The 24620-nt window shown below is 31.2% G+C and overlaps 2 protein-coding genes across 4 annotated transcripts; one reads left to right on the top strand and one right to left on the bottom strand.

Annotated features, from left to right (window-relative positions):
• Nucleotides 1-889: 889 nt before the first annotated feature.
• LOC114946350 (uncharacterized) lies at nucleotides 890-23237 on the bottom strand. Of its 3 annotated transcripts, none has more exons than XM_029322801.2 (4): nucleotides 22846-23237; nucleotides 21538-21782; nucleotides 5418-5509; nucleotides 890-1898 (listed from the first exon to the last, which is right to left on the bottom strand). In XM_029322801.2, exon 4 carries the CDS (start codon nucleotides 1846-1848, stop codon nucleotides 1027-1029), a length of 822 nt encoding a protein of 273 aa, XP_029178634.1. In that variant the 5' UTR covers nucleotides 1849-1898; nucleotides 5418-5509; nucleotides 21538-21782; nucleotides 22846-23237; the 3' UTR covers nucleotides 890-1026. The 3 variants fall into 3 exon arrangements, with proteins under 3 accessions (XP_029178634.1, XP_085344155.1, XP_029178633.1); XM_085488029.1 differs by having other exon boundaries at nucleotides 22802-23237; XM_029322800.2 differs by lacking the exons at nucleotides 21538-21782; nucleotides 22846-23237 and adding an exon at nucleotides 6429-6684.
• LOC114946351 (uncharacterized) lies at nucleotides 8074-19327 on the top strand. Its single transcript, XM_029322802.1, has 6 exons — nucleotides 8074-8643; nucleotides 9326-9732; nucleotides 10268-10367; nucleotides 10682-10783; nucleotides 18654-18812; nucleotides 19227-19327. Exons 1-6 carry the CDS (start codon nucleotides 8350-8352, stop codon nucleotides 19290-19292), a joined length of 1128 nt encoding a protein of 375 aa, XP_029178635.1. The 5' UTR covers nucleotides 8074-8349; the 3' UTR covers nucleotides 19293-19327.
• Nucleotides 23238-24620: the final 1383 nt, after the last annotated feature.

The following is a 24620-nucleotide window of genomic DNA, read 5'->3' on the forward strand; positions in this document are numbered from 1 at the left end:
AAACTGTTATAATTATTTTCTTAATTTTGTCCGCAATTTTAACTTTAAGATATATTTTTATTATATATTTTATTAAAAATTTTTTTACATTAATGTAACAAATAAAACAATATGTTAAATACATTTTAATTTTTATTCTTATTTTTATTTAAACATGATAAAAAGTGATAACTACAAGATATATCATATCAGATGAATTTTCGATGAGAAAATGAAAAAATAAAAAGAAGAAAAGAAAAAATACATTTTGATGATACAATAATTTTTGTTTAAAGGAAAACAAATTCAAATTGATACTATGTATTCAATATCCAGTGCGTCGCATACTTATTTAAAATTAATTATAAAAAACAATTATATATTTAATAAATTATATATTTTATAATGATATATTTAATTATTATATATTTAATAAAAAAATATGTATAATATATAATATAATATTTTAATATTATTATTTATTATACTTTAATTAAAATATTAAGTTAATAATATATTAATTATTAATTTATTAACTGTGTAAAATACATATGGCTAAGGCAACAAATTTTTATACAGATTTCTTTACATAATAAATATATATTACATAAATATAATATAGTATATAATATTATACATATTTAATATTTATTATATGTATAATAAATTTATTTAATAAAATATTTTTTATTTTTTTAATTTTTAAGTTTTTTATATTGATTTATTATTCATTATATATTGATTTATTATTCATATGCTAAAAATGATTATTTTCTCCCAAATCTCGCCATGTTACCAGTAATTCCAACTCCAAAAAAACGTGCAATGTGCAGACAAGCTATCAAAAGTTCAAATCTTATGGATTTTAGGAGTTTGGTAAATGCAAATATAAAATAAAATAAATTCATAATTAAGTATCTAAAGTCTCAATTCTCTTTATTCCAAATCCGTACAAAATTCTCTTCGTGCGGCGGGAGAAGTCTTGACGGCAGCAACAAAAATAAATGAATATAAAAAAAAAGAATAAAAAACGTAAACGGCAGCAATCTAGGAGAACTTCCTTGTCCCCAGATGGCCCCTTTCGGGGTGATACGGCCCGAGATTCTTCCAATCGGGGCCGCAGACCGGGCACAATCTCAATGTGACCCCGCGTCGGCCACATCCGTAGCAAAAAGGGTCGACTCTAGGATTTGGGCATCTTGAATAAAAATGATCCGTACTTCCGCAGTTCCAACACATGTTCGGTCTCCTAGTTAGCGTGGATGATTGAGTATGACGGAAAATTTGCATTTTTGGCAATTTTTCTTGCACCGGGGACGGACTATGGTGCGGGCGTTTTTTAGGAGAAATCGGAGATCGGCTATGATCAATCCACGCTTCAGTTGTTTGAGTCCCTATTGTGCGTTGATACGCATCGGTCTGTGTTGTCGCATCCTTAGTTTCGACAAAATACCGATCAAAGAACCCGCACAGGGCTTGATCCACGGACAAGGTCTTCTCAGTTCCACAATCCTGATACCGACGCAAGTTCTTCATGAAATCGCTACAACGTTTGGTAAAAAATTCCATCATGTGTCGATCCATGACAGAAGTTTGTGCAGTCTCATTTTTGGTCTTGGCGAAATTCGGGCCAATGACGTCGTAAAGGGCTTGATCTACGGACCAGGTTTTTTCAGTTTGTATTCCGTAGTCCCGAATGGTCGGGAATTTTGCCTTCAGAACTTTATAAACTGCATAAACGTCGTATAAGCGGAACAAACTGTCTTTCATCAAATCGTCAGTGTCCATAGGATACTCCGGCAACCTTTGCGCTATTTCGCGGAGTGACTCTGCATGGCGGCGTTTGAAATTTTGCCAAGGATCGGTCATGTTCAACGCGACGTGCTCACTTCGACAGCAATAAGTAATTTCGCAACGATCTGAAAGTACAAAAATGGTAGGGTTTAAGACCTTTTATATGCGATTTCCCAACAAAATTATCGTTTAAGTCAACAAATTCGTATACGGTCAGAAATAGAATTTTACGTCCGAAACAAACTAGAATTTCGATACCAGTTTGGTAGCAATGGTCTGTGAGGCCGATGACAATACATGCATTGGTAACACTAGTTTCTACCGATCCAGATATCAGATACAATAGTTTTTGGTTTATAGAAATAAAGCTAATTATCCACGATCCGCCAATCAGTGAAATCTGACTTTATTTTCTACGTCTGCGAAACATTTTGTATATCAGTCGTTATTGGTATTTGCAATAATACCACCTCTACGGCAACTATCATTGAAATCCTGGTATCAAACATTCTTGATAAAGCATCCAGCACATGGCAACGCCCCTTTTCAATGTACGATTTAATAATCATATTTGAGAGTAAATTTCAATGGTTTGTTACGTCCGTAAACTTATATCCTTCCAGATATAGTCGAAATTTCTTAATATCCAATACTACTGCTAAGCATTTCTGTTCAGTTACCGAATTTTTCTTTACGGATCGGATAAGTTCTACTCGCGAAAGCTGAGTGCTCTCGTTGATATTCTGTGTAAGCACAATTCCTAATTCGTTTGACTAATTGACAATTATACACGTTCTAGTTGCGCATCTTACTCTGAATTTATGCTTTTTATGTTTTCAAACAAAATGCAAACACGCGAGATAATCATTATTTAACGAAAACGAGATAAATATCAAAATTAAAGTTTATTTTCCTAACATACTGTAAATCCTCGAAACCCAAATAATTAACGATCTAAAGTAGAATTTTATTTGGAAATCGGTATTAAGTAAGCAAACAATAAGCCTATCACATACATATCAGAACACACGTCGAACAACCAGGCATAAAAATACGCGAAAACACAGTAACACAATCATCCAATATTATTCTCGAGCAAGCTCACAATAAGTCGATTAAATTTCTTTATTTCAATAATAAGTAAAGATAGTGAAATAGCAAAAAAATTCCACGAAAATCCGTCTTACACACTTTAATTTTACAAAAATTTTAATGCACATAGACGAAATATAAGAAAGTATAATGTCGAACAATATCTTAAAAAAAATTTGATTAATGCACAATACATAAGAGAAAGGCTGTAGCCGGATAAGATGGGGAGAGTGCTCCCGTGCGAAATAATTTAAAAGTATTTGCGTATTTCTAAATAAAAAAGTTTTTTAGCATAGCTAATCACCACCTTTTCTCTCATACATAGAAAAAAAATATTTTTTAATTTTTCTTGACATGTCTATGTTTATCAATTCTTGATATAAAAAATACGTTAATAAAAAATGTCTTTTACAAGAAATTGTTGTAAAATTCTTTTATTAAATTGTGTATTTAAATTAACATTCATAAAATAAAATAAAAATTCACAAAGTTGTTGTAGAAGACGTCTTGAAAAGATTCTCAATATTTCTTTCAAAAAATGATTTGTGCAATTTATTTAGAATTCAGAATTATTGAAATATGTTATAATAAATATAAACAATGAAAAATATAAAATAAGCATTAAAATAAATGCAGATATTTTGTATTTATAACTAAAATACATAAGTTTAGACTTATATTACATTTTATGCAAAAAAAAAGCGTAAAAATATGGTTTAAAATTTTTTAAATATGTTGCATCTAATACCAGAAAAGAAATTCTATATAAATTGCATAAATTATCATTTTTTCAGAGAAATATTTTTTGCAAAGCGTCATCTCTATAAGAAAAGAAACTTTGGAAAAATTGTATTTTCAATTTTAGAAAATTTTTTTAAATTAAAACAATTCAATAAGTCAATTCAAAAAGGTTTCTTTAAAGAAAAAACATTTTTTCGTATTATTGTTTTTATATAAGCATTTATGAACAAATACGTAAAGAAAAATTAAATTTAAAAAATCATCTTTTTATTATGTAAGAGACCGAAGGGGGGAATAGAGAATTATGAACAGCGTTAAAATTTTTTTTGTTTAAAAATATTATGCAAATACTTTTAATTTATATCGCACTAGGATACTTTTTACTTGATTTTACTTTATTTTTATTTGATTAAATTTATAATATTTTAATAAACGTAACGTTCAATAAATATTATGTATTCATTAATGCGATATAAATTTTCAGTACAAAGGCAGAAGGCAATTTATTCAAAAAGATGAAAGAAAAAAGTTTTAAATAATCTATATATATATATATATATATATATATATATATATATATAAATCATAAATTAAGCAATTTTGTTAATTAAAAACAATAACTAATTTATACAACAAATTTATACATAATCAATAGAAATTAGATAAGAAATGTGGTAAATCAATGAAGTTTTAATAAGCCAATTTCAAAAAAAATTTTATAATCAATTGTGATGGCAAAATTGTAACTCAATTCATGGAAATAATAAGGTAAACAATAACAAATATAGTAAAAAGAACAAAAAATAGAAAAAAATATTAGAGAACAGATAACAATAGATTATCCCCGTAATTACTTATAGTTGATCGAGAACAAAAGAATTAATAAATTAAATTGCAATCTTGAAGATCATAATTGATTGTTTAATGAGTGCACAAATTTATTGTTAGCTGTGCTAATGTAGCGAGTATCAATTTCTCCTTCAGTAACTAATTTGCTCTCGATCATACGCTGAAAGAAAATTATTAAATTAATAAATATTTATTTCAATATTGCCTAATAAATTATTTTATTTGAAACAAATAAATATTTATCTGCCTTTAAAAGGATTTTCTTATATAAAATATTTTTTACATCAAATCAATATTATTAGTTTCAAATAAATGATTTATTAGGCAATATTGAAATAAATATTTATTCGTATTCAATAATTTTTTCAGTGTAATAACAACGAAGTATAGAAGCGTAGAATATTGCAATAAGCTTTAATAGCAGCCGTATAAATTAGTAGCTATATAGTAATAAAATATACGTGATCTCAGTAATAGATGTAATTTTTCTCTTTCAATCTTACAAATTTCTTTCTGCGCAACGAAGATAATTCGGTAGCGACAAAAGTATAACGCACGATGACTTTCGATAAAAAATACGCAATATGCAAATATGATTTCGAATTATTCTCAGCAGTATACGACGACACATGCGACAAACGAAATATACGCAATATACACTAGGAAAAATGTCGAATAAACGAAATACACAAAATATATTGATATATAAGATGTACGACCTCAACGCTTCGATATGCACGATAATAATACAGAGACGATAGAATAAATACATATACGAAGTAGAAGCGACACAATATATAAATTGACTGATTTGCTGGGAGAAAGAGCGTCTCCGTCGTTAACATTTTAACCGCGACAACAATATAAAAGTAGGAAATATAACTTACAGCGACGATCTAATGTACGATATTATTATGATATTTAAAATAATTGACTGAACGATATGACGTAATTTGTCTTACCGATTTCCGAGTCTCTAAGAATCCACTCGTAATCGCTCTCCTCAGACCTTCTATCTGCTCACCGGTTCGCCGAACAATAGCGAGCGATTGACCTGCAGAAAACATGCCGTCATTAATATTTCAACAGGCCACCAGTGGCGCTTCCGGGTCCTCAGGGCCGTCGCGATTTTCGCGATTAATTAATTTAACATTGATGGTCCCCTCGGTTTCAAATTAGGGATGAACGATGTTCCTCAATTAATCGAAATAATCGATAGTTTTATTTTAATCAATCAATATTTTCAATCGATTAATCATATATTCGATTTTTATTTATTTAATACTGCCACATAAAAAAATTTATATAATCTTATACATAACATTACATTTTTTACTCTTAAAGGGATGCCGGAGAGACGGCCGAACTCCAATAGGTTAGCACCACACATATCTAAACATATGCACGTATACACATATACACATGATAGGTTAGCACCACACATGTCTAAACATATGCACGTATACAACACATATGCGTGAAAATTTTCTGCATTGTTTTCTTATTTATTAGGCTTTTAAACTTATATTTAAAAATATACTAATACTTCTTCATTCAATTTCTAGTCGGAACCTATCTTATTTTGTACGTACAAACAGCAGAACTTTTATATTAAACAATTATTTTTTTTGACCTGACGACAGAAGTCGATAAAGAAATTTTAGTTTTTAAATTTTTTCTTGTTTTTAACATAAAATCAGTAGGTTCCCACTTTGTTTCTGTACGTGTTTTAATTGTGGAAAAGTATTTATTATTTTATTAAACCAATAAAAAGATTTTGGTGCAGAAAAATCTATAATCATCTGATCGATAAAACAGACATCCGGCATCCCCTTAACAGCACACATATCCCGAAAAGAATATCCTAAATTATTTTATTAATATAATCGATACTTTCATTTTTTTCTTTTAATCAATTTTTTAAATATCATTTAAATCGCTTTATCACTAACATAAAACAAAAAAAAACAAACCTCGAAATACGAGCAGAACCTGCGCCAACAATTTACTAGAAATAACGTCGAGTCAGAACGATCGAAACTTGGATTCACAGAGCGGATGTATTAATTATACAGTAAGAATAGCTTCACCAGAAGGAATCTCCTCTCTTATCGTTCTCGCGGTAGCTTCCGGGTCTCTAGCAATCTCTCTTCTCTTTCTCGGCAGACGTCTTTCGGGGTCGAGCAGTAGCGCCAATCTACCGAAAATGTCCGCTCGCAATCGATATGGTAGGGTCAATCTGGCGAGTCGGGGGTAAGTACGCACTCGCTAGTCAACTACGCAGATTTTTTGCGAGAACCCCCATTCTCTTCTCGCAGTCCGCTCCGGCCGAATTCCTTTCTTTCGGCCGCCTTTGTTCTCGTTAGTTTGCACCAGTAATCAAGGTCGGCCTCGTTTATTATTGACCTCGTTTTTGCCTCGATATTTGATTCCCCGATTGTTTTTCCTGCCTCCTCAACAATAACATTCTTTCTTTCTTGGCAAGGCTCCCGAAAATAAAATAAAATAAAATAAAACGCATTAATAATAATTATTATTAATTTTCGCGGCGCTAAGTCTCTCGAAGATCTTGTTCTCGCTCATTTTCGCTCTCTTATTCTGATGCGACTACTCATCAGCCTTTGCCTCGCGTTAAGAAGTGTACGTGACGTCACATTTTTCTTAACTATATTATATATAAATAACTATTATATAAACTCAACGAAAAAGTTAATATTTAGATATAATATTATATATTTAGTAAAATTAAAAATTAGCTATTGAAAATGAAAAAATAAGCTATTAAAAACCAGGCATAGTCAACAAAAAATGCAAATTTTTTTTTTTTAAAGAATTGATTTTTAGAAGCTTTTAATAATCCGTTTTTTCTTTAAATATTTAATACCAAAATTTAAAAAAAAATTTAGTTTTTTAATACAATTACATATTAGCATTACTTGAAAAAAGTTCTAATGTAGCGAGTAACAATAAACGTAAATAACAAAATAATCTACAAATTAAATTTTACTACAATTTTAGTAATAATATAATATTTAATAGTAATTATACAATATAAATATATTAATAATAATATATAATAATTTATTTTTTGAAATAAGTTTAAGCAATATAACAATAAATGGAAATAACAAAATAATATATTTGAGAATTGTTATTATTACATTTATATAAAAACAAAGTTGTAAATTTAAATGTAAATCCAAAGAAATTAATAATAATTTTACATAAAACAAATATTAATAAATAATTAATTACTTTAACTTAATTGTAATTAATATATAAAACTTATAGTGAAATAGGTAAACTTCAAACCTTTTGCGTATAATAATTAACTTTTGTAACACTAACATAAATAATTAATCACACACATACACATACACACACGCACACATCCACACACGCCCAATAAAGTACATTAAACGTATGTATATTAAATTTCTCAAAAGAAATTATATGACAATACTAACTTTGTATCAATATTGTGTTCATAATATTATTTGATAGTTACGTATTTTCCTTCATTACCGTCCACCATTTGCCGATACTTATAGAAATTAAAATTATGTCTAGTAAAGTAAGGAAGATAATTGTACAATTATAGTAGAGCTCAGCGTCGATACATTATTCGCTGGTTGAATAATTTGTAGACTTAAACACATGATTCTCTGCTAGAAGCAAAACTACAAGACAGGAAATGTGCGTCAGAAGGGTTGCGTGCGTTACATTATCTAAAAAGTTTCATGCTTACAGTTGATATATCTGGATAGTAATTAAATTATACGTAATTCTTCGCGCGAAATACACGATAGATATCCTCTGTCGACAAAGACAGTTTGAATCTTGTGCATCTCATGTAATACGATAATATAAGAGAATAATCCTAACACAATTGTTATGGCAAATACATTGACAATCGAGAAACTGATCGCGTTTTTGAAAGCGGATTTGTTATTTGCCTGCTGCTGGCCATTACCACTCACTGCTACAAAAGGAGAAAAGATATGTAATAAGATATTTCGCTATTTTTCTATCCTGCATGGATTGATTATGATGATTGCAATAATATATACAATTTATGTCAATCGATCAGATTTATTTCTGATAATGAAATTATGCTGTGAGTTATGCACTACTACAGAAGTTCCACTGCAAATAATTTGCTTCTCGAGTCAATATGATAGTCTCCAAGTAAGAAGCTAAACGGTATTATTTTAAATAATAAACACAGTTTTATAATAATAAAAATAGAATTTTATATATACATATATATATATATTGTTAATTCTTTTGCAAAATAAAAATAATGACTTCCTAGATAGCACAAACTATTCGAATAGAATTCATTTGTATGTCACCAGTATGTCACTAATTTGGAGTCCCTTTTCAAATACATATAGAATTCATTTTATAAAAATGAATTCTATTTTATAAAATGAATTCTATATGTATTTGAAAAGGACTCAAAATTGGTGACATACAAATGAATTCTTTTCGAATAGCTTGTGCTATCTGGGTTATCTTTGTTCAAATGCAATATTCTTCAATTTGAATTGAATTATTTGTAATTTATCTGTAATGTAATAAATTAATATAATTTAATATATTAATTATACATTTAATTATATATTTAACATTGGAAAATTTATTTATTACTCTATTTTTTATACGCATATATCATGTTTTGCTCTTTTGTATAAAAATTATATTTTGAAATTATTAATCTTGAATTCATATATACACGCACATATATTTTTGTAAAAAAATATTAATTAATATAAAATATAAACTATATTATGCAAAATAATATTCAATTGCATTATATTTTTGTTCATGTCATGAACAATTATCTAATATTATGATTCAATTACAGTACGTAATTTATGAATTGGAGAATTATTGCAAGCATGCGAAACCAACAGAAAGGAACGTTTTTCATCAATATATTGATAGTTGTAAATCAATTTATGTAGGTTCAGTATGCGCCTTCACTGTAACCGGTCTGCTGCTTATTATTAGTCCTATCGTAGAACCGCATCCGTTTCCTATCGACATAGATTATCCTTTCTCTGTAGACTATCAACCTTTGAAGACCATCATTTATTTACATCACATACTACTTATATATCAAAGTTATACGCAGGTATGCTCAAATATATTCATCGCGCTTCTATTGTGGTTCGTATCGGCGAGATGTGATATTTTATCGAGCAGATTTCGGGCAGTCACAAAATTTGCCGAGTTACGTGCTTGTATAGAAGAACATCAAGAATTACTCTGGTAAATAATAATACTCAATACTATATGTATATACACTATATATTCAGAAAAAAATAGGGAACACTTCCCATTTTGAAAATTATATTTTCAAACCTCTAAAACTCGACGAAAAATTATCGTTAGATTACAAATTAAAAACGCATTTTTTTAAACTTGAAGTTTTAATTTTAACGTAGAATCAGTGGTTTTTAAAAATTTTCTTATTTTTCCATTTTATGCTTTAAAAAACACATTGTTTTGCTTCTTAAAATTACGTATTTGTAGATTAAAATTACAAAATATAATTACGAAATAAAATTTTCATATAATATAAATTTTTCTAAGCAAGTTCGTTTTTGTTGAAAATATATATAATACATAAATTTAATTTATATGATATTTTCTGCTTAAAATATACATAACAAACATTTATATGACTGTTTTGTTTCATTATATTTTATAATATATTAATTTATTGCTTTAAAAATATAAAACATTTTCAAAAAGTCGAATAATTACAAGATTTATATAAATATAAATGTATTGTGTGTTCCAGGTATGGAAAAAAAGTAACTCTTTCTATTCGATATGTGATGTTAGCATCACTGGCTGTCAGTACAATAGTTATCATATTTACTGGCTGCACTTTTCTCAGCGTGAGTTTCTACAATAATAAATGTTTATTATTGTCTTTCCTAAAATGCAGATACAATTTTATAAAAGTGTATTCTTAAAGTATTTTGTTTATAAGCACTAAACAAAAAATTTTTATAACAATATACCACATTATTATTTTTTATATTATTTTAACAAAATTTTCTTTTATAAAAGTGCACCTTATTCAAAATAACTCTTTCATACGCATCGTGTAATTTAAGAATCATCTCCATATTATTTGACATAATAAAACATAAATATACCATAAAAGTTATTAGCATTATTTGTTATATTATAATTTCTGTTTTAATAGCGACAACCAATGTCAGTAAAATCAACATTTCTAATCTTCTTTATTTCATCTCTCGCAAAAGTATACTTATGCGCGTGGCCAGCTGATCATCTGCTAAGTGCAGTAAGTTACTTATAAATGTATACTTCTCAAAATAATTAAGAAATAAAAAAAAAATTGACCAAAAAATAGGCAAATTTTAAATAGCTGTAATTTTATTTAGAAAAATAATAATTTAAATTTTAAAAAAGAATTTTAAAGCTTAAAATCTCTACTTTTGAGAGGTTATAGCTTTTTTCGTTTTCTTCAATTTTGATATTTTTTATATATAGAAAGCGACGAACATAACGAAATGGAAAATTTTCTTTTATTTTGTAAACATGTCGCATATACAGGATAATTTTTAAAAAATGTTTTGACATTTTTACGTTAAAATCTAAAGTTTTCTCTGCAAAATCATTTTTTTAAAATTTAAATTTTGATCTTTTCTTATCAAGTTATTGCAAATTAAAGAAAAAATGTCATTTTCACTTTAATCGTTGATAACTCCGTTAAAAATCATCGTACAAGAATTTTAAAAATGAATTTTTAAAGTTGAATCTTTGCTCTATTATATAAGTAAAAAGAATTCAGTCTGAATTCTTCTTAATTAGTGAACTTTTTACAAATAAATGGAAATAACAAAGAAATTCGTGAGTTTTTCCTTTTTGTTTAAACTTTAAAAAAATTATGCAAAGTGTTATAATCCTTAAAGCTATAACTATAATTACTAACATTATTTATATTAGTAAGATGCATACTTGCGAAAGCGCTGAAGCAATAAGAATTTCGACATGCATACGAAATCCAAAAAATGAGGCTACGCCGAGTAAGCATACGAAATCCGAAAACGAGATTAACGTCGAGTAAGTGCTTATTAAGAAAACATCCAAAGTGCAAACAAAGCGTTCAAATAACCTTCATTGTTTGCGTTTTGTAACCTAATTATCCGATATAAAAAAGAATCCGCTAACAATACTCGATCGCGGGTCCAGTTAACTTGTAAACAATATGCAATAAAATTACGATCAAGATTGTGAATACAAGTAAAACACACGAAACGTGTAAGAATAGAGTAAATCACGCCATCTCTGGACTACTGTAAGTTATAAAAAAACTAACTGTTTATATTAAAATTACTGTAAAACTACAAAACGGGTGTAAATATCTTTCTGACCTTCCTGAACTTCCTAGTTCCAATTCGGCAACGATTTCTTAACTATCCTGTGCCTCTCACGGGCATAACATAATTTTGTGGCAGCGGTAGGATTGCCGAAAGTACGTTTTGTCAAAAGGGTAACAAAATACGCCCGAATTCTAAACAGTGAAATCAATCACAAAAACTGTCAGTTCAAAGTCTCCCTTTAATGCATTTAGCCCTAAAAGAAACGCGTACCATGAATCCTGAATTTGATGGAACATCACATAAACTTAAAAAATTCCTAAACGTGTATACTTACGCTATGCAAAATATTAATCTCGCGAACGAAGAGTCTTTAATCCAAGAAATCTTGTTCACAAAATTTGACGGAAAAGCCCTCCAAGACCTCGAAACGCACGACGTCCAAACATTCGCGAAATTGAAGGAACAATTAGAGAAATGCTATAGATCCAAACGCAGCACAGCGAGCTTATAATTAGAATTCAATGCGTTAAAACAAAAATAGAACGAAAGCACACAAGAATTCGGTCAACGCGTCGATCTATTAGCAATGAAACTATACAACTTAATGATTGAAGGAAGGAACTACACCCCGGCGAATAAACGTAAGATTCAACAAACTATTAAAGAACAGACATTAATAAACGTCCAAATAGGGTTACGCCATGATCTCAAAATTCTCACCCGGGTGTAACGATTCAAAATCTTATCGATTCAAAATCTCACCGCCGTTAATGCCTAGTTTACCTCAACGATATCGTCATATACGGAACAAGTCTAGAGGATCACAACAAACGACTTAGAGAAGTATTACAGAGACTTCGAAAACACTGTAACTTAAAGTTACAGCCAGATAAATGCAAATTCTTACGCAAAGAAGTAATTTATTTGGGTCGCATAATCTCAGAAAATGGAATATCTCCGGATCCATCGAAGCTAATAGCGATAAAAGAATTCCCAAGGCCACAGAAGGTAAAGGATATACAGTCCTTTGTAGGTCTCGCAGGATACTATAAGAAAATGGATGATTTTTCGAAGATAGCCAAACCACTAACAAAGCTCACGAAAAAAGCAAAAAAATTTGAGTGATCGACGGACCAGCTTTTGAAACGCTTAAAGAGAAATTGATGACTGCACCAATATTACAATACCCGGATTTCACACAAGAATTCATAATGACCACCGACGCTTCCGACTATGCAATTGGAGCAGTATTGTCACAAGGAAAAGTAGACAATGACCGACCAATTGCTTATGCCAGCAGACTTTTATCGCGAACTGAACAAAATTATAATACAACCGAAAAATAGTTACTTGCGATAGTATGAGCCGTAAAACATTTCAGACTATACGTATACGCTACAAAATTTAAAATCATAATCGATCATAAACCATTAATATGTTTATTTAATGTCAATGACCCCGGGTCAAGACTAATGGAGACTCAAATTGGAAGAATATGACTACGAAATAATACACAAATCCGGAAGCGCTAACGTAAACGCTGACGCATTAAGTCGCAACGTAATTTGAGACGCGACCGACAATTAGAAAGATCGCATTGCACGCTGACTAAATACCTACGACATTATATTAACGAAGATCAAATAAACTGGGATGAATGGATACCGTTCGCAATATTTAAGTATAATACGACACCACACACAGCAACGGGATGTACCCCGTTTGAACTAATGTATGAACGATAGACGGAACTACCGACACCACTGACAAAATCTCCGAAACTAACATATAATTACGATTATTACGCACAAGAAATGAAAGAAAGAATACGGACTATTGTTATAGCCTTAAAACTATAACTAGAAATATATAAATAAAAATATGAACATTACATCATGTATTATATTTCAAAAGACATATGCTAACGCAACATGCTGGTGCAGTTTTTGCGCGCAACAGCTGCGAAATACAAACATCAAGCGTTAGGCCATTTCCGAAAAATGCACGCAAAGCGTCCCATTAACCTTTTTTGCGTGCACCTAGACCGCCTAACCGATTAGAAGATATAAAAAGGCCTCACCCGAAACACTCGGGGGCTCATTTAAAAGTATCAATAAACATATCGAGACGTATAAGTGTATTTCAACGTGATAATCATTAGTGCGCACAGCGAACCAAGAGCAAACTACAATTGTACGCCAGCGACACTGACATTCTAAATAAAATACATTGATAAAAAAAAGCAGAAAGATGTTTCTTCCTTGAACGACGTCCGGACTTCCCAGTTCTTATTCGGCAACAATCCCATAAAATACTCCCGTGTCTCACACGAGCACAACATAATTTGGTGGCAGCGGTGAGATTGCCGAAGAATCGTATCTTAGAAGATCTGCTGAATCATAAGTACTACCAAGACGTAAAAAGGATAAAATACCTTTAAAAGCGGGAACCACTCACCACGGTCAACTGCAGGAATCGTCAGGACAGTGAGTTAGTGACAAGTGTTTAAGACAAAGCGGAAAATTGCCAGCCTACCACTGCAGGACTAGGGCCGAGTCACCGACAACCCTAACACCGAAGGCAGCAGCGCCGCATTCGTAGCAGAGTAGCCGAAAATGCGAGCCGTACTCCTACTGTAAGTGCGGAAATAATTATTGTAATAAACCGGGGAACTACCTCCTCAGCGAGCGTAACTAGGATTAAGCGCGGAAAAAAAAACTATTTTAATGTCGGAACGACCAAAAAAACGCGTCACTTTCAAACCGCGATTTTGGAGCGGACCAGCTCGATTTATATATAGATTCGGTACGGTAGGCTCCGTGCAGATAGCCAAAGAAGCTGCACGAGACATTCGCAAAAACGTACGCGCAAACCTCAATAGACTATATTCAGGCACTAGCTCCGATTCCGAAGTTGAGCAGGTCAGGAACGAACCCCAACCGACTAACCCAAACAATAGTCAGGGAATATAATCCGCGACTTGCACATCTAGTGACCACGTTTCAGTCAGGAGAAATTATTCACCCGTATTAGTAGACAGTAGTATAATAGGAGACGAAATGAGACGAAATATCCCAACATGCCCCCCCCCTCTTCTCTCCCCCTGAAGACGTTGACAGAGAAATCGAATGTTTAAGAAACATAATAGATAATAATGCCGCCGCACAATATGTCGACGCCGGACATCCCGTCTCTAGTCCGGTCAACGAGCTACTTCACAAATTTATCCAAGGACAACAGGGAATGAGGGACGAATTGGACCGCTTACGTAACCAAAGATACAACCACCCTGCACATACAAGGAAACCAAGGTCAACACGAAGCGGGCAATCAGTCGGAAATACGCGACACATGGATCAACCCAAAACGAATAGCGACGACCTCAACGCAACGTATACATACGGAAGATCCGAAAATGACATAAGGAATCGACGAAGTATTCCGTCGAGATATTTAGCTTTGAAGGAAGCTCGCGCACTGATCTCCGATTTCGATGAGACACCACATAAGATAATTAATCCCGCGGATGAAGAATTCTTAGTACAAGAAATTTTGTTCACCAAATTCGACGGGAAGGCTTTACGAGATTTCGAGACGCATGACATACAGACATTCGACAAATTGAAGCAACAGTTAGAGGAGTGCTATAGAGCTAAGCGCAGCACCGTGAGCCTGCAATGGGAGTTTAACGTTTTAAAACAGAAACCGAACAAAAACACGCAAGAATTCGGTCAACGCGTCGATTTATTAGCAATGCAATTGTACGATTCAATGATTGAGGAACGAAGTTACACCTCAACAAATAAATGTGTGTTATAGCCCTAAATAGCTATAACTTCTCGTATTACACCTGCCTGGCGACGGGCACTGACCGCGTATCACACATGAGGCAAGTACCGTAGGATACCACGGGCTTAGATTTGATTACGATGCCGATACGCGAAGCGCGGAACAACAGAGTAAAGATGCTGTTCGATTCCGGGGCCACCATATCCCTCATAAAGCTCAAGCATTTAAAGGACGACACATTAATTTATAAAGGCAAGCTTACATTGATAGGGATAACAGGGCATAAAGCGCAAACAATTGGAAAAATACGAGCAACTGTCAACTTAGGAAAACAACGGATCAAACACACAATCTACGTTGTCAAGGACAATTTCCTTATGGAGTATGAAGGGATCCTCGGATTGGACTTCTTATGAAAACAGGGAGTAATGTGTAATTTCAAAAAACGGGAGATAGAACTCGTAATAGGAGATTCTGTACTAAATCTTCAATCATACAACAAAATCCGGTTGCCGCCGCGCAGCGAAACAATCATTCAAGCCGCCACGAATCAAAACACTGTAGGAGTCGTAAGGGCCGCAGAAACCGCACCTGGTGTATATATAGGGCGTTGCCTAGTCGAGTCGAAAAATTTTGTATGTCCGATCAGCGTCATCAATACAACCAACGAAACGATTGAAATCCGTACGCCATTAGTAACGATAGACAACATAAACACGGACCAGACATACGGAATTAGCGCCATAGATACCGAAACGCCAAGATATTCATCCAAGCGGAATAGAGAAATATGACAACTACTACGCACAGAACATCTCAATCAAGAGGAACGACTGGTTATACACAGGATATGCGAAAAATACTGCGATTTATTTCTTTCGAATGGAGAATCACTGAGCTGCACCGCGACCGTGGAACATGAGATAACCACGCGTGCCGATTCAGCACCGGTCAACATACGACCGTACCGCCTGCCGGAGAAGCATAAGGCGGAAATAAACAAACAGGTTAAAGAGATGCTAGATGCCGGCATTATCAGGTCAAGCGTTAGCCAATGGAACGCCCCGCTGTTAGTAGTACCAAAAAAAGCTGACGCATCCGGAAACTGAAGACTCAGGATAGTTGTAGATTTCCCAAAGATAAATGACCTTACAATAGGCGACTCGTTCCCGCTACTAAATATTACGGACATTTTGGACCAACTGGGGAACGCTAAATATTTTACAACGCTCGATTTAGCATCAGGTTACCACCAGATACCGATGGCTGAATACGACAAAAATAAAACGGCCTTCTCAACTCCTTTTGGATACTACGAATTCAACAGAATGCCATTTGGACTGAAGAACACACCTGCGACCTTCCAGCGGCTAATGAATTCAGTATTGATCGGGATTCAAGGGCTCAAATGTCTTGTATATCTCGACGACATTGTCATATATGAATCAAGTTTAGAAAACCATAATAAGAGGCTTACGGAAGTATTGCAGAGACTACGGACACACAACATAGAATTAATAGAGTTAAGAACAAACATAAACGACATAGACAACAATTTACGAAACAACGAACAGAAGTTTTACACAAAGAGACAGTTTATTTATCCCATGACCTCAAGCGGAATAATAATAACTTTAATCGTAATATCTAGTATTGCCATTGTAGTTTGGAAAATAAAAAACAAAAAAGACACTAAAAAAGACCGAGAGTAACAATACTTGACAATGACTAGAATTTACCTAGATCCATACTAAAAAGAAGTAACAGTACACGTTTTTAGAGTTAAGAAACAATTGTAAATTGTAATTGAAAGTAACGATTGTAATTTAGAAGACTTGATTCAAAGGCATAAGCAACTTGAAGAGTACATTCAGCAGCATCAGCAAAAATGTAAGACATGAAATTCCACGTCCAATATCAAAATGATGCGTGTGTTAATTTCGAAAATATTGCGGAAAGAGAAATAAAATATTTAAGAAACCTCATGAATCAAATCCAAACCGTATACAAACCACCGGCTGATAAACGCCGGGGAATAATAAACAGGATAGGGTCAATTGCAAAAACGTTGTTTGGTATGCTGGAAGCAGATGAGGAAAACATAAATCAACAATTAGAACTAATAAATAATAATCAAGAAACAATACAGTACGCGATAAAAAACCAACTAAAAGTAGTAAATACAACAATAGCGCATATAAAAACGCTAGAAAATATAGTCCAGCGAAACGAGAAATTATTACGGGAACAAATACAGGCATTCTTTGAACGCGAGGACATTACCAAACATTTTTTAACAACGATAGCGGTTATTACCAAACTGATACGTGACGCAGAAAACGTGCTAGACTACCTCACACATATACAGCAAGGTACAATACAGTTAAAACTAATGTTAGTAGAAACAATAATCGCGCAGTTGAAGAAAGCTATACATCAAATACCGCAAGGCTCATATTTTCCGTTCCCCATACACGCTGAGGACTGGTTACAAATAGAAAAATATATTACATTAAGCGCGTATTGCGACAAGACGAAAATTTTCACGATACTCCATTTCCCGCTGATAGCAAAACCGACATACGAATTTGGCGATAAAATTGCGACTTACAATCACTTATGATCATCTACTTTTAATTCCTATACTGAAGAAGACCGCGTGCGGTCGAAACGTTTGTACTGTATTATCTTATATAGAATAAATACTTAGCTTATATCATCTAATAATGCTCGATTAGTTGGCCTTTTTATATACTAAAAATTTCCATTTTATGTTCGTCATTTTTTATATTTAAAAAAATATCAGAATTAAAGAAAATGAAAAAAACTATGACCTTTCGAAAGTAGAGATTTCAATCTTTAAAACTCTTTTAAAATTTAAATTCTCATTTTGCGAAATAAAGTTATAGCTATTTAAAGTTTCATGGAATTAGAAAAATTTTGGGATAATTTTTCTGATTCTTTAATTATTTTGAGGAGTGTATATATTTATATACATATATATATATATATATGTATATTTAGAACTCAATATTTTAGAGCACTAATATTGCACACGCTGCGTATGAATCAATGTGGTACAATGGAAAAGTTGATTTTCAGAAGAATTTTGTGCACACTTTATTACGTAGCCAACAACCTATAGCTGTGAATGTACCCTGCATGTTACCGACCGTTTCATTAAATTATTATGCGTCTGTGAGTTTTCATTAAATTATTATGTCTCACTGATTTTATCATAATATTTTTGTTATTATTATAATTTTGTCTGTTTATGAATATAGTTACTATTTTTTACACTACTCAATAAATATAATATGCTTGAAACGATGTATTAAATGATCTCTTGCACCAACATTTTTATTTACTTTTATTTTTAAAATATAAGTATTAAATTATTTAAAGAAAGTCCTTATATGCAATATTTTTGGTAATTATATTCTATAGATAACATATTTTATTTTCAATAATAAATTTTTAACAATTTTTAATACTAAATCTATATGTATATTGGCTTGTGACAACATTTTTATAATTTTCATTGCCATACATAAGCAATACAAATAATTACTTAAATTATTAAATATTTATTCAATTTTTAAAACTTTTTAGTACGTCTCGACTGCTTTTTCCTATCTAGCTACGTTTCGAGTTATACTTGAAGAAACAGACGATTAATTTAACGAGGCGGATACTTATGTAATACAAATATTTCTTGTATAATAATTGTATCTGTCAATTATCGAAAAGTGATTTTCTAAAATCTGCATATATATTATAGCGATTTATGATATACTTATGTTACAGTACTTTGCATTTTAATGGATTGTTTTAGCAAATAAATATTATAAAATCTTATTCTTAATTTAATTTTAAGAAGATTTTATTCTATTATAGACCTTATTATAGATCTTATTTGATATTAAAAATTGAAAAATTGTACAATATAAATATTTGATAATAAATTTTAAAAAATTATTTTGAAAATAATATATGTAATTAATAAAATATTAATATAACTACCATATGATTTTATTTTGTAAAAACAGATTCGGAAACTTTTCTTATATGCAGTTTGCTGCATAAGCTCGCATTGCGATAAATTTAAAAAATACACAGAAATATACGCAGATAATATTTACTTAAATATTGTTGTGTTTTGGATGAAGCATAGAATTAGGATCATTGCCGAAAAGAATGTTAAATTGGATTCTATACTAGAATTTTATGGAACTTGAAAATATATTACTCTATGATAATATATTTAATTATAATTAAATCGGTTTGTTTAATTTTTAACTAGACTGTCTTATTTTAATACTGCCTTCCAATACTGATATATGACAATTTCAATTCTATCGGTAACCGCCTATCGATTATTTATTGTAATTTTACATATTTCCATTCTTGTCTTCTTGTCATTATTGCTATTATTATTGTTTAGCCGCGACAGACGTCTATAGTCTAAGTAAAAAAATAAATCTAAGTTTTTATCATTTACTGTTTAAATTTCTATTACTTAAGTATTTTTATGTGCTATGACTAAATCAAATTATCTGAACATTATTCTAAAATTATTTTAATTTAGTAAAGATAACAATATTTTTCATGTAAAATACGGATATAGATAATATATATTTTTATAATATCTATATAAAAAAATGAGATACCAAAATTGCATCTAGATGATCATCTATATAATTTGTCGCGTAGAAGTGTAATGCCGACTTCTGATAGATACGTCTCTATTTCTTGCAATAAATTTTTCTTCCCCGCTCGCGTTGATTATCGCTTCTCGAAGCGTCGCGTATTGCTGTGAACGGACGAGTATCTTCACGTCGTCGTTGTATAATCTGATTTGAAAGTTTATCAACGCTTGCTTTTGTACAGTTTGAAAAATCATTCGTTTTTCTGCGGCGGAATAATCTTCGTCCTCTGTCATGGACTCATATAATTTCATAGCGAGTTTATCGACGCGTCACCCGAATGTTTGTACTGATTCGTTACTTTTTTGTTTAAGCGAATTGAATTTGATTTGTAAATGGCCGTGCTTTCCTTGTTTGTTTGGTAACACACCTTAAGTTGTTGCTTTAGTTCTTCGAACGTTTGGATATCTCGCCTTTCGAAATCTTCTAAGGCTTTACCTTTTAACTTTAGACATAAAAGTGCTTGCACCAACGATTTTTCTTCCGCGGGATTAATATTTTGAATGGCGTACGTGCTGATGTTTAAAAATTCTCGCAGTCGTTTTTGCGACGTACCGTCGAATTCTGGTATCATCTTCCTCGCTTCTTTCAACGATAAAAAATACGATGAGCTGCTTCGTCGATTCTTTCTTATGTCGTCGTGTGATTTTATATTTATTTTATTCTCCAATTGCGTTATTCGCCGATTGAGAGAATTTACTTTTGCGCATATTTCTTTCAAAATGTTGAGAAGCTGCAGGTCGGTCCTATTTTTGCTTGTACCTCGTCCTATTTGGTTGCTAATTTGTCGGAGTCCGTTTGTTTCGTCGTCTACGATGGTGACAGGTATATTTGCAGCAATGTTTCCCGTTTGAGTATTTTCGTCGAAAATGTTGCTTGTGTAAGAAGATAGTAAAAATTCCCTTTTCAAAGATACTCGATTTGGAGCTTTGCTAACATACGGTTTTTTCTGTCGACTTTCATATGGGGTGAATGGGCTTCCGTCAAAACTAGTAAACGGAAATTCGCGTTTGTTAACAACGTTCGAGGATAACTCGGTTTCGCTGTTGCTCGAATATTCTAAATTTCTACGCACGTTATTTTGTTGCGTTACTGATGATTTTCTGACAGCTCGTCTCGCAGGTTCGCTCGGTAACCACAATGGGTTCGCAGTCGACTGTCTAGTTGTTAGTGCTTTCTGACATTCGCATCTTACAATAATAAAATTCCCGACTTACGGTACTTGCATCGCTATACGTCGACTGATGACGCTGCTGCAGGTCATTTATGGGTGTTGATGTAGCTGGAGGTCCAACATTGACAGATGATACTCCAGTTCCTTGCTCCACATGATGCGTTGCCCATGACGTTGTCATAGCGGCCTTGGTCCTTGGATTAGGGATACCAATTTTTTTCTAAAGAAGTGTTTTTTCTAATCGATTCAGATCGCCAGGTTAAAAATCGATTCACGATAAAATCGAACCTGAAACAATCGATTCAAATAAGATCGCAATTCAAAATCAGTATGTAGAAAGACAGTTTAAAAATTTAAAAGCGCATATTTTTGTGCAAATAATAAAAGATTGACAAAACAAATACAAGAAAGTAGAAGACTCTTGGTGATAACTCATTGTCAAATTGACATTTATATGTTAAGATTTTGAAAAATTAGTTATATTTAAAAAAGAAGGATTAATATTGTTGGTTTATATTTTTAAAGATTATTAAAAATATATAATAATATTAATATACTTTATTAAAAAATTAATACATTGTTACATAATACATACTTTACCTACATTGAGAAAAAGTTAATTTTACTAAATGCGTTTAATTCATTTTGCTATTTTTTTAAAATAAAATATTTAATTTAAAAATATTTTCAATTTAAGTATTTGAATCAGATATATAGATTTATGTCATGTTTAATATCAATACAAAATATTTCAAATGAAGAAAAGTAATAAAGTGAACGCATATAAAATTAAAATAAAATTAAAGTTAAAAATAAAATTCCCGCTTTATATATGGAACTTAGTGATCTCAAACCAAGAGATACAGTTCCGAATAATTAATTTTTCGTGCTTTGACTCTGTTGGCCGATTTAAAAAACATCATATTTATATTCTTAATATTGAGAGCCGATAAAAATATTTCTTTCTGATTAAAAATAAAAAATGCAATATAGTTTCAGTGAAAATTGATTCACAATTTTTATGATTGTATCACGATCTAATCGATCTAAAAAATCGATATATGGTGACACACAAATCGATCTTTAAAAAATCGATTTTTTTTTACATCTCTACCTTGGACGCTATCATTTCTACTCTGGTTTCAGTCGCTTCCCTTATGGAAATTTATTACTAGTAAATTTAAATAATCACTTATTTCGAGTATTTAAATTACTAATATACAGTACTTAAATTACTGATATACAATACTTAAATTACTGATATACAGTAATTTAAATACTCGAAATAAGTGATTATTTGGACTTACTAGTGATAGATTTCCATGAGAGTTGATCCTGATGATTTTCTTACTGTTTGGATTGTCCGCTATTCTTGTTGCTGTGTTGTGGCGTCAGTTGGTTTTTCATCAGTTTTGTACTGACATGTCTATTTTAACAGTATTTGTTTTTGTAGGTCTTAGTTTGTTCAAGAGTTCGGTGACAATCCTCTGAAAAGCCACCAATAATTTTATTGTGCCACGAAAATGTTAGAATCGTTGCCGAAAAGGAGATTGGAACTTCCAATATTAGGATTCTTTACACAGTTGGAATTTAAAAATATACTGACAATATTTTTTATTTATTTATTTTTTTTTTTCAAATTGGACTGTCTTTCACAAACATCAACATACAAATTTATTAGAATCGCACACGACTGACTTTGACCGCAATTACTTATCGCAAGTTTTACGTATCTCTGTACTTGTCTTCTTGTTACTACTGACACTACTGCCCGGTGCGCGATCGCGACTGGTCTTTCATTCTTTGCTGTTCTGCAGATTTTTGGTAGGGATACCTAGATACAGGTCCCTGTATTTTCGAGCTCGATGTGCGACCAAAGTCCAGGTGCAAGTAAAGCAAGTTCAAAGTCGAACATCTTCGCTTGCACTTTTACAAGTTTCTCAACTTCCGCGCGTAGCGTGCTGTACTGGCAATTCCCTAATATACTTCAATAAATAATAATAATTATAGCTTATACTCTGTCAGGTAGTAACCGTATAAAAATAGTATAAATATATGCACACACATACAGTTTTACATATATTATTACATATGTATCTATAGCAATCTATATTGAAATTATTATATTGTTATATTATTTTTATAGTTTGATAAAAACATAATTTAGAAATATGAAATTTCTTATCAATTTAATTTTATGTGTACTAGCACTAAAAAAGACACCGAGAATTATAGACATAATGACTACTTTTTAAGTAACAATACAAATTACTTTGTACAAAAAGATATGTAATAATAACAAATTATTTTTATGAAATAATTTTAATAAATAATATGTACATATATATATATATATATATATATATATATTACATGTACATATTTATCGAACAAATAAGAAATAAGTTATATATGTATTTGTAATTGTTAGTAATATTAATAAGTACAATTGCATTTTTTCTTAAATTGTATTGCCAAAACCTACTATTTTATTCAGTATTACAATTTTTATTCAATATTTGATTGTTTATTATATTCTGCATTTAATAATAAAAGTAACAAATTAAAGAAAAATATAAAAGTGTAACATTTAAAATTTATAATCATTAAATAAAAATATGAAAGCCGTTCATTAATTTTACAGATCATTCCTGTCTACATCATATTACTACTAACAATGAGTTAAATTTGTTTTATTTAACCACCTTATTATAATAGCTTGTAATCGCTATTGCTATTACACTGGATTTAATTATTACTAGACAATTATATACCATTAGATTGCAATTACAAACGTAATATAGTATCTGGAAACATAATATAGTATATGGAAGTGTTTGTAGGTCTGAACCAATGTTAGGTTCGATATCGTATGATTAATTAATGACAATAAGAGGTGGTATTTAGTTACACAGTACCGATGAAAATTATTTCTCCGCGAAAATAACTTTCCAGGTAATAATCAATCGTAATAACTAAGATCGTCAGCAGTTTCACATAAATGCTGTTTTACTTCAGTACATTATACGTAAAACTTCATGAATAATCTTAATGAAATGAGCACAAATTCAAACGTCTTACAAATAGGCTTCCACATTTTCAAAAGTAAAACAGTTTTCGCAACTT

The sequence above is a fragment of the Nylanderia fulva genome, unplaced genomic scaffold, assembly GCF_048542155.1.
Source record: "Nylanderia fulva isolate GAGA-0341 unplaced genomic scaffold, ASM4854215v1 Scaffold61, whole genome shotgun sequence".
NCBI lineage: Eukaryota > Metazoa > Arthropoda > Insecta > Hymenoptera > Formicidae > Nylanderia > Nylanderia fulva.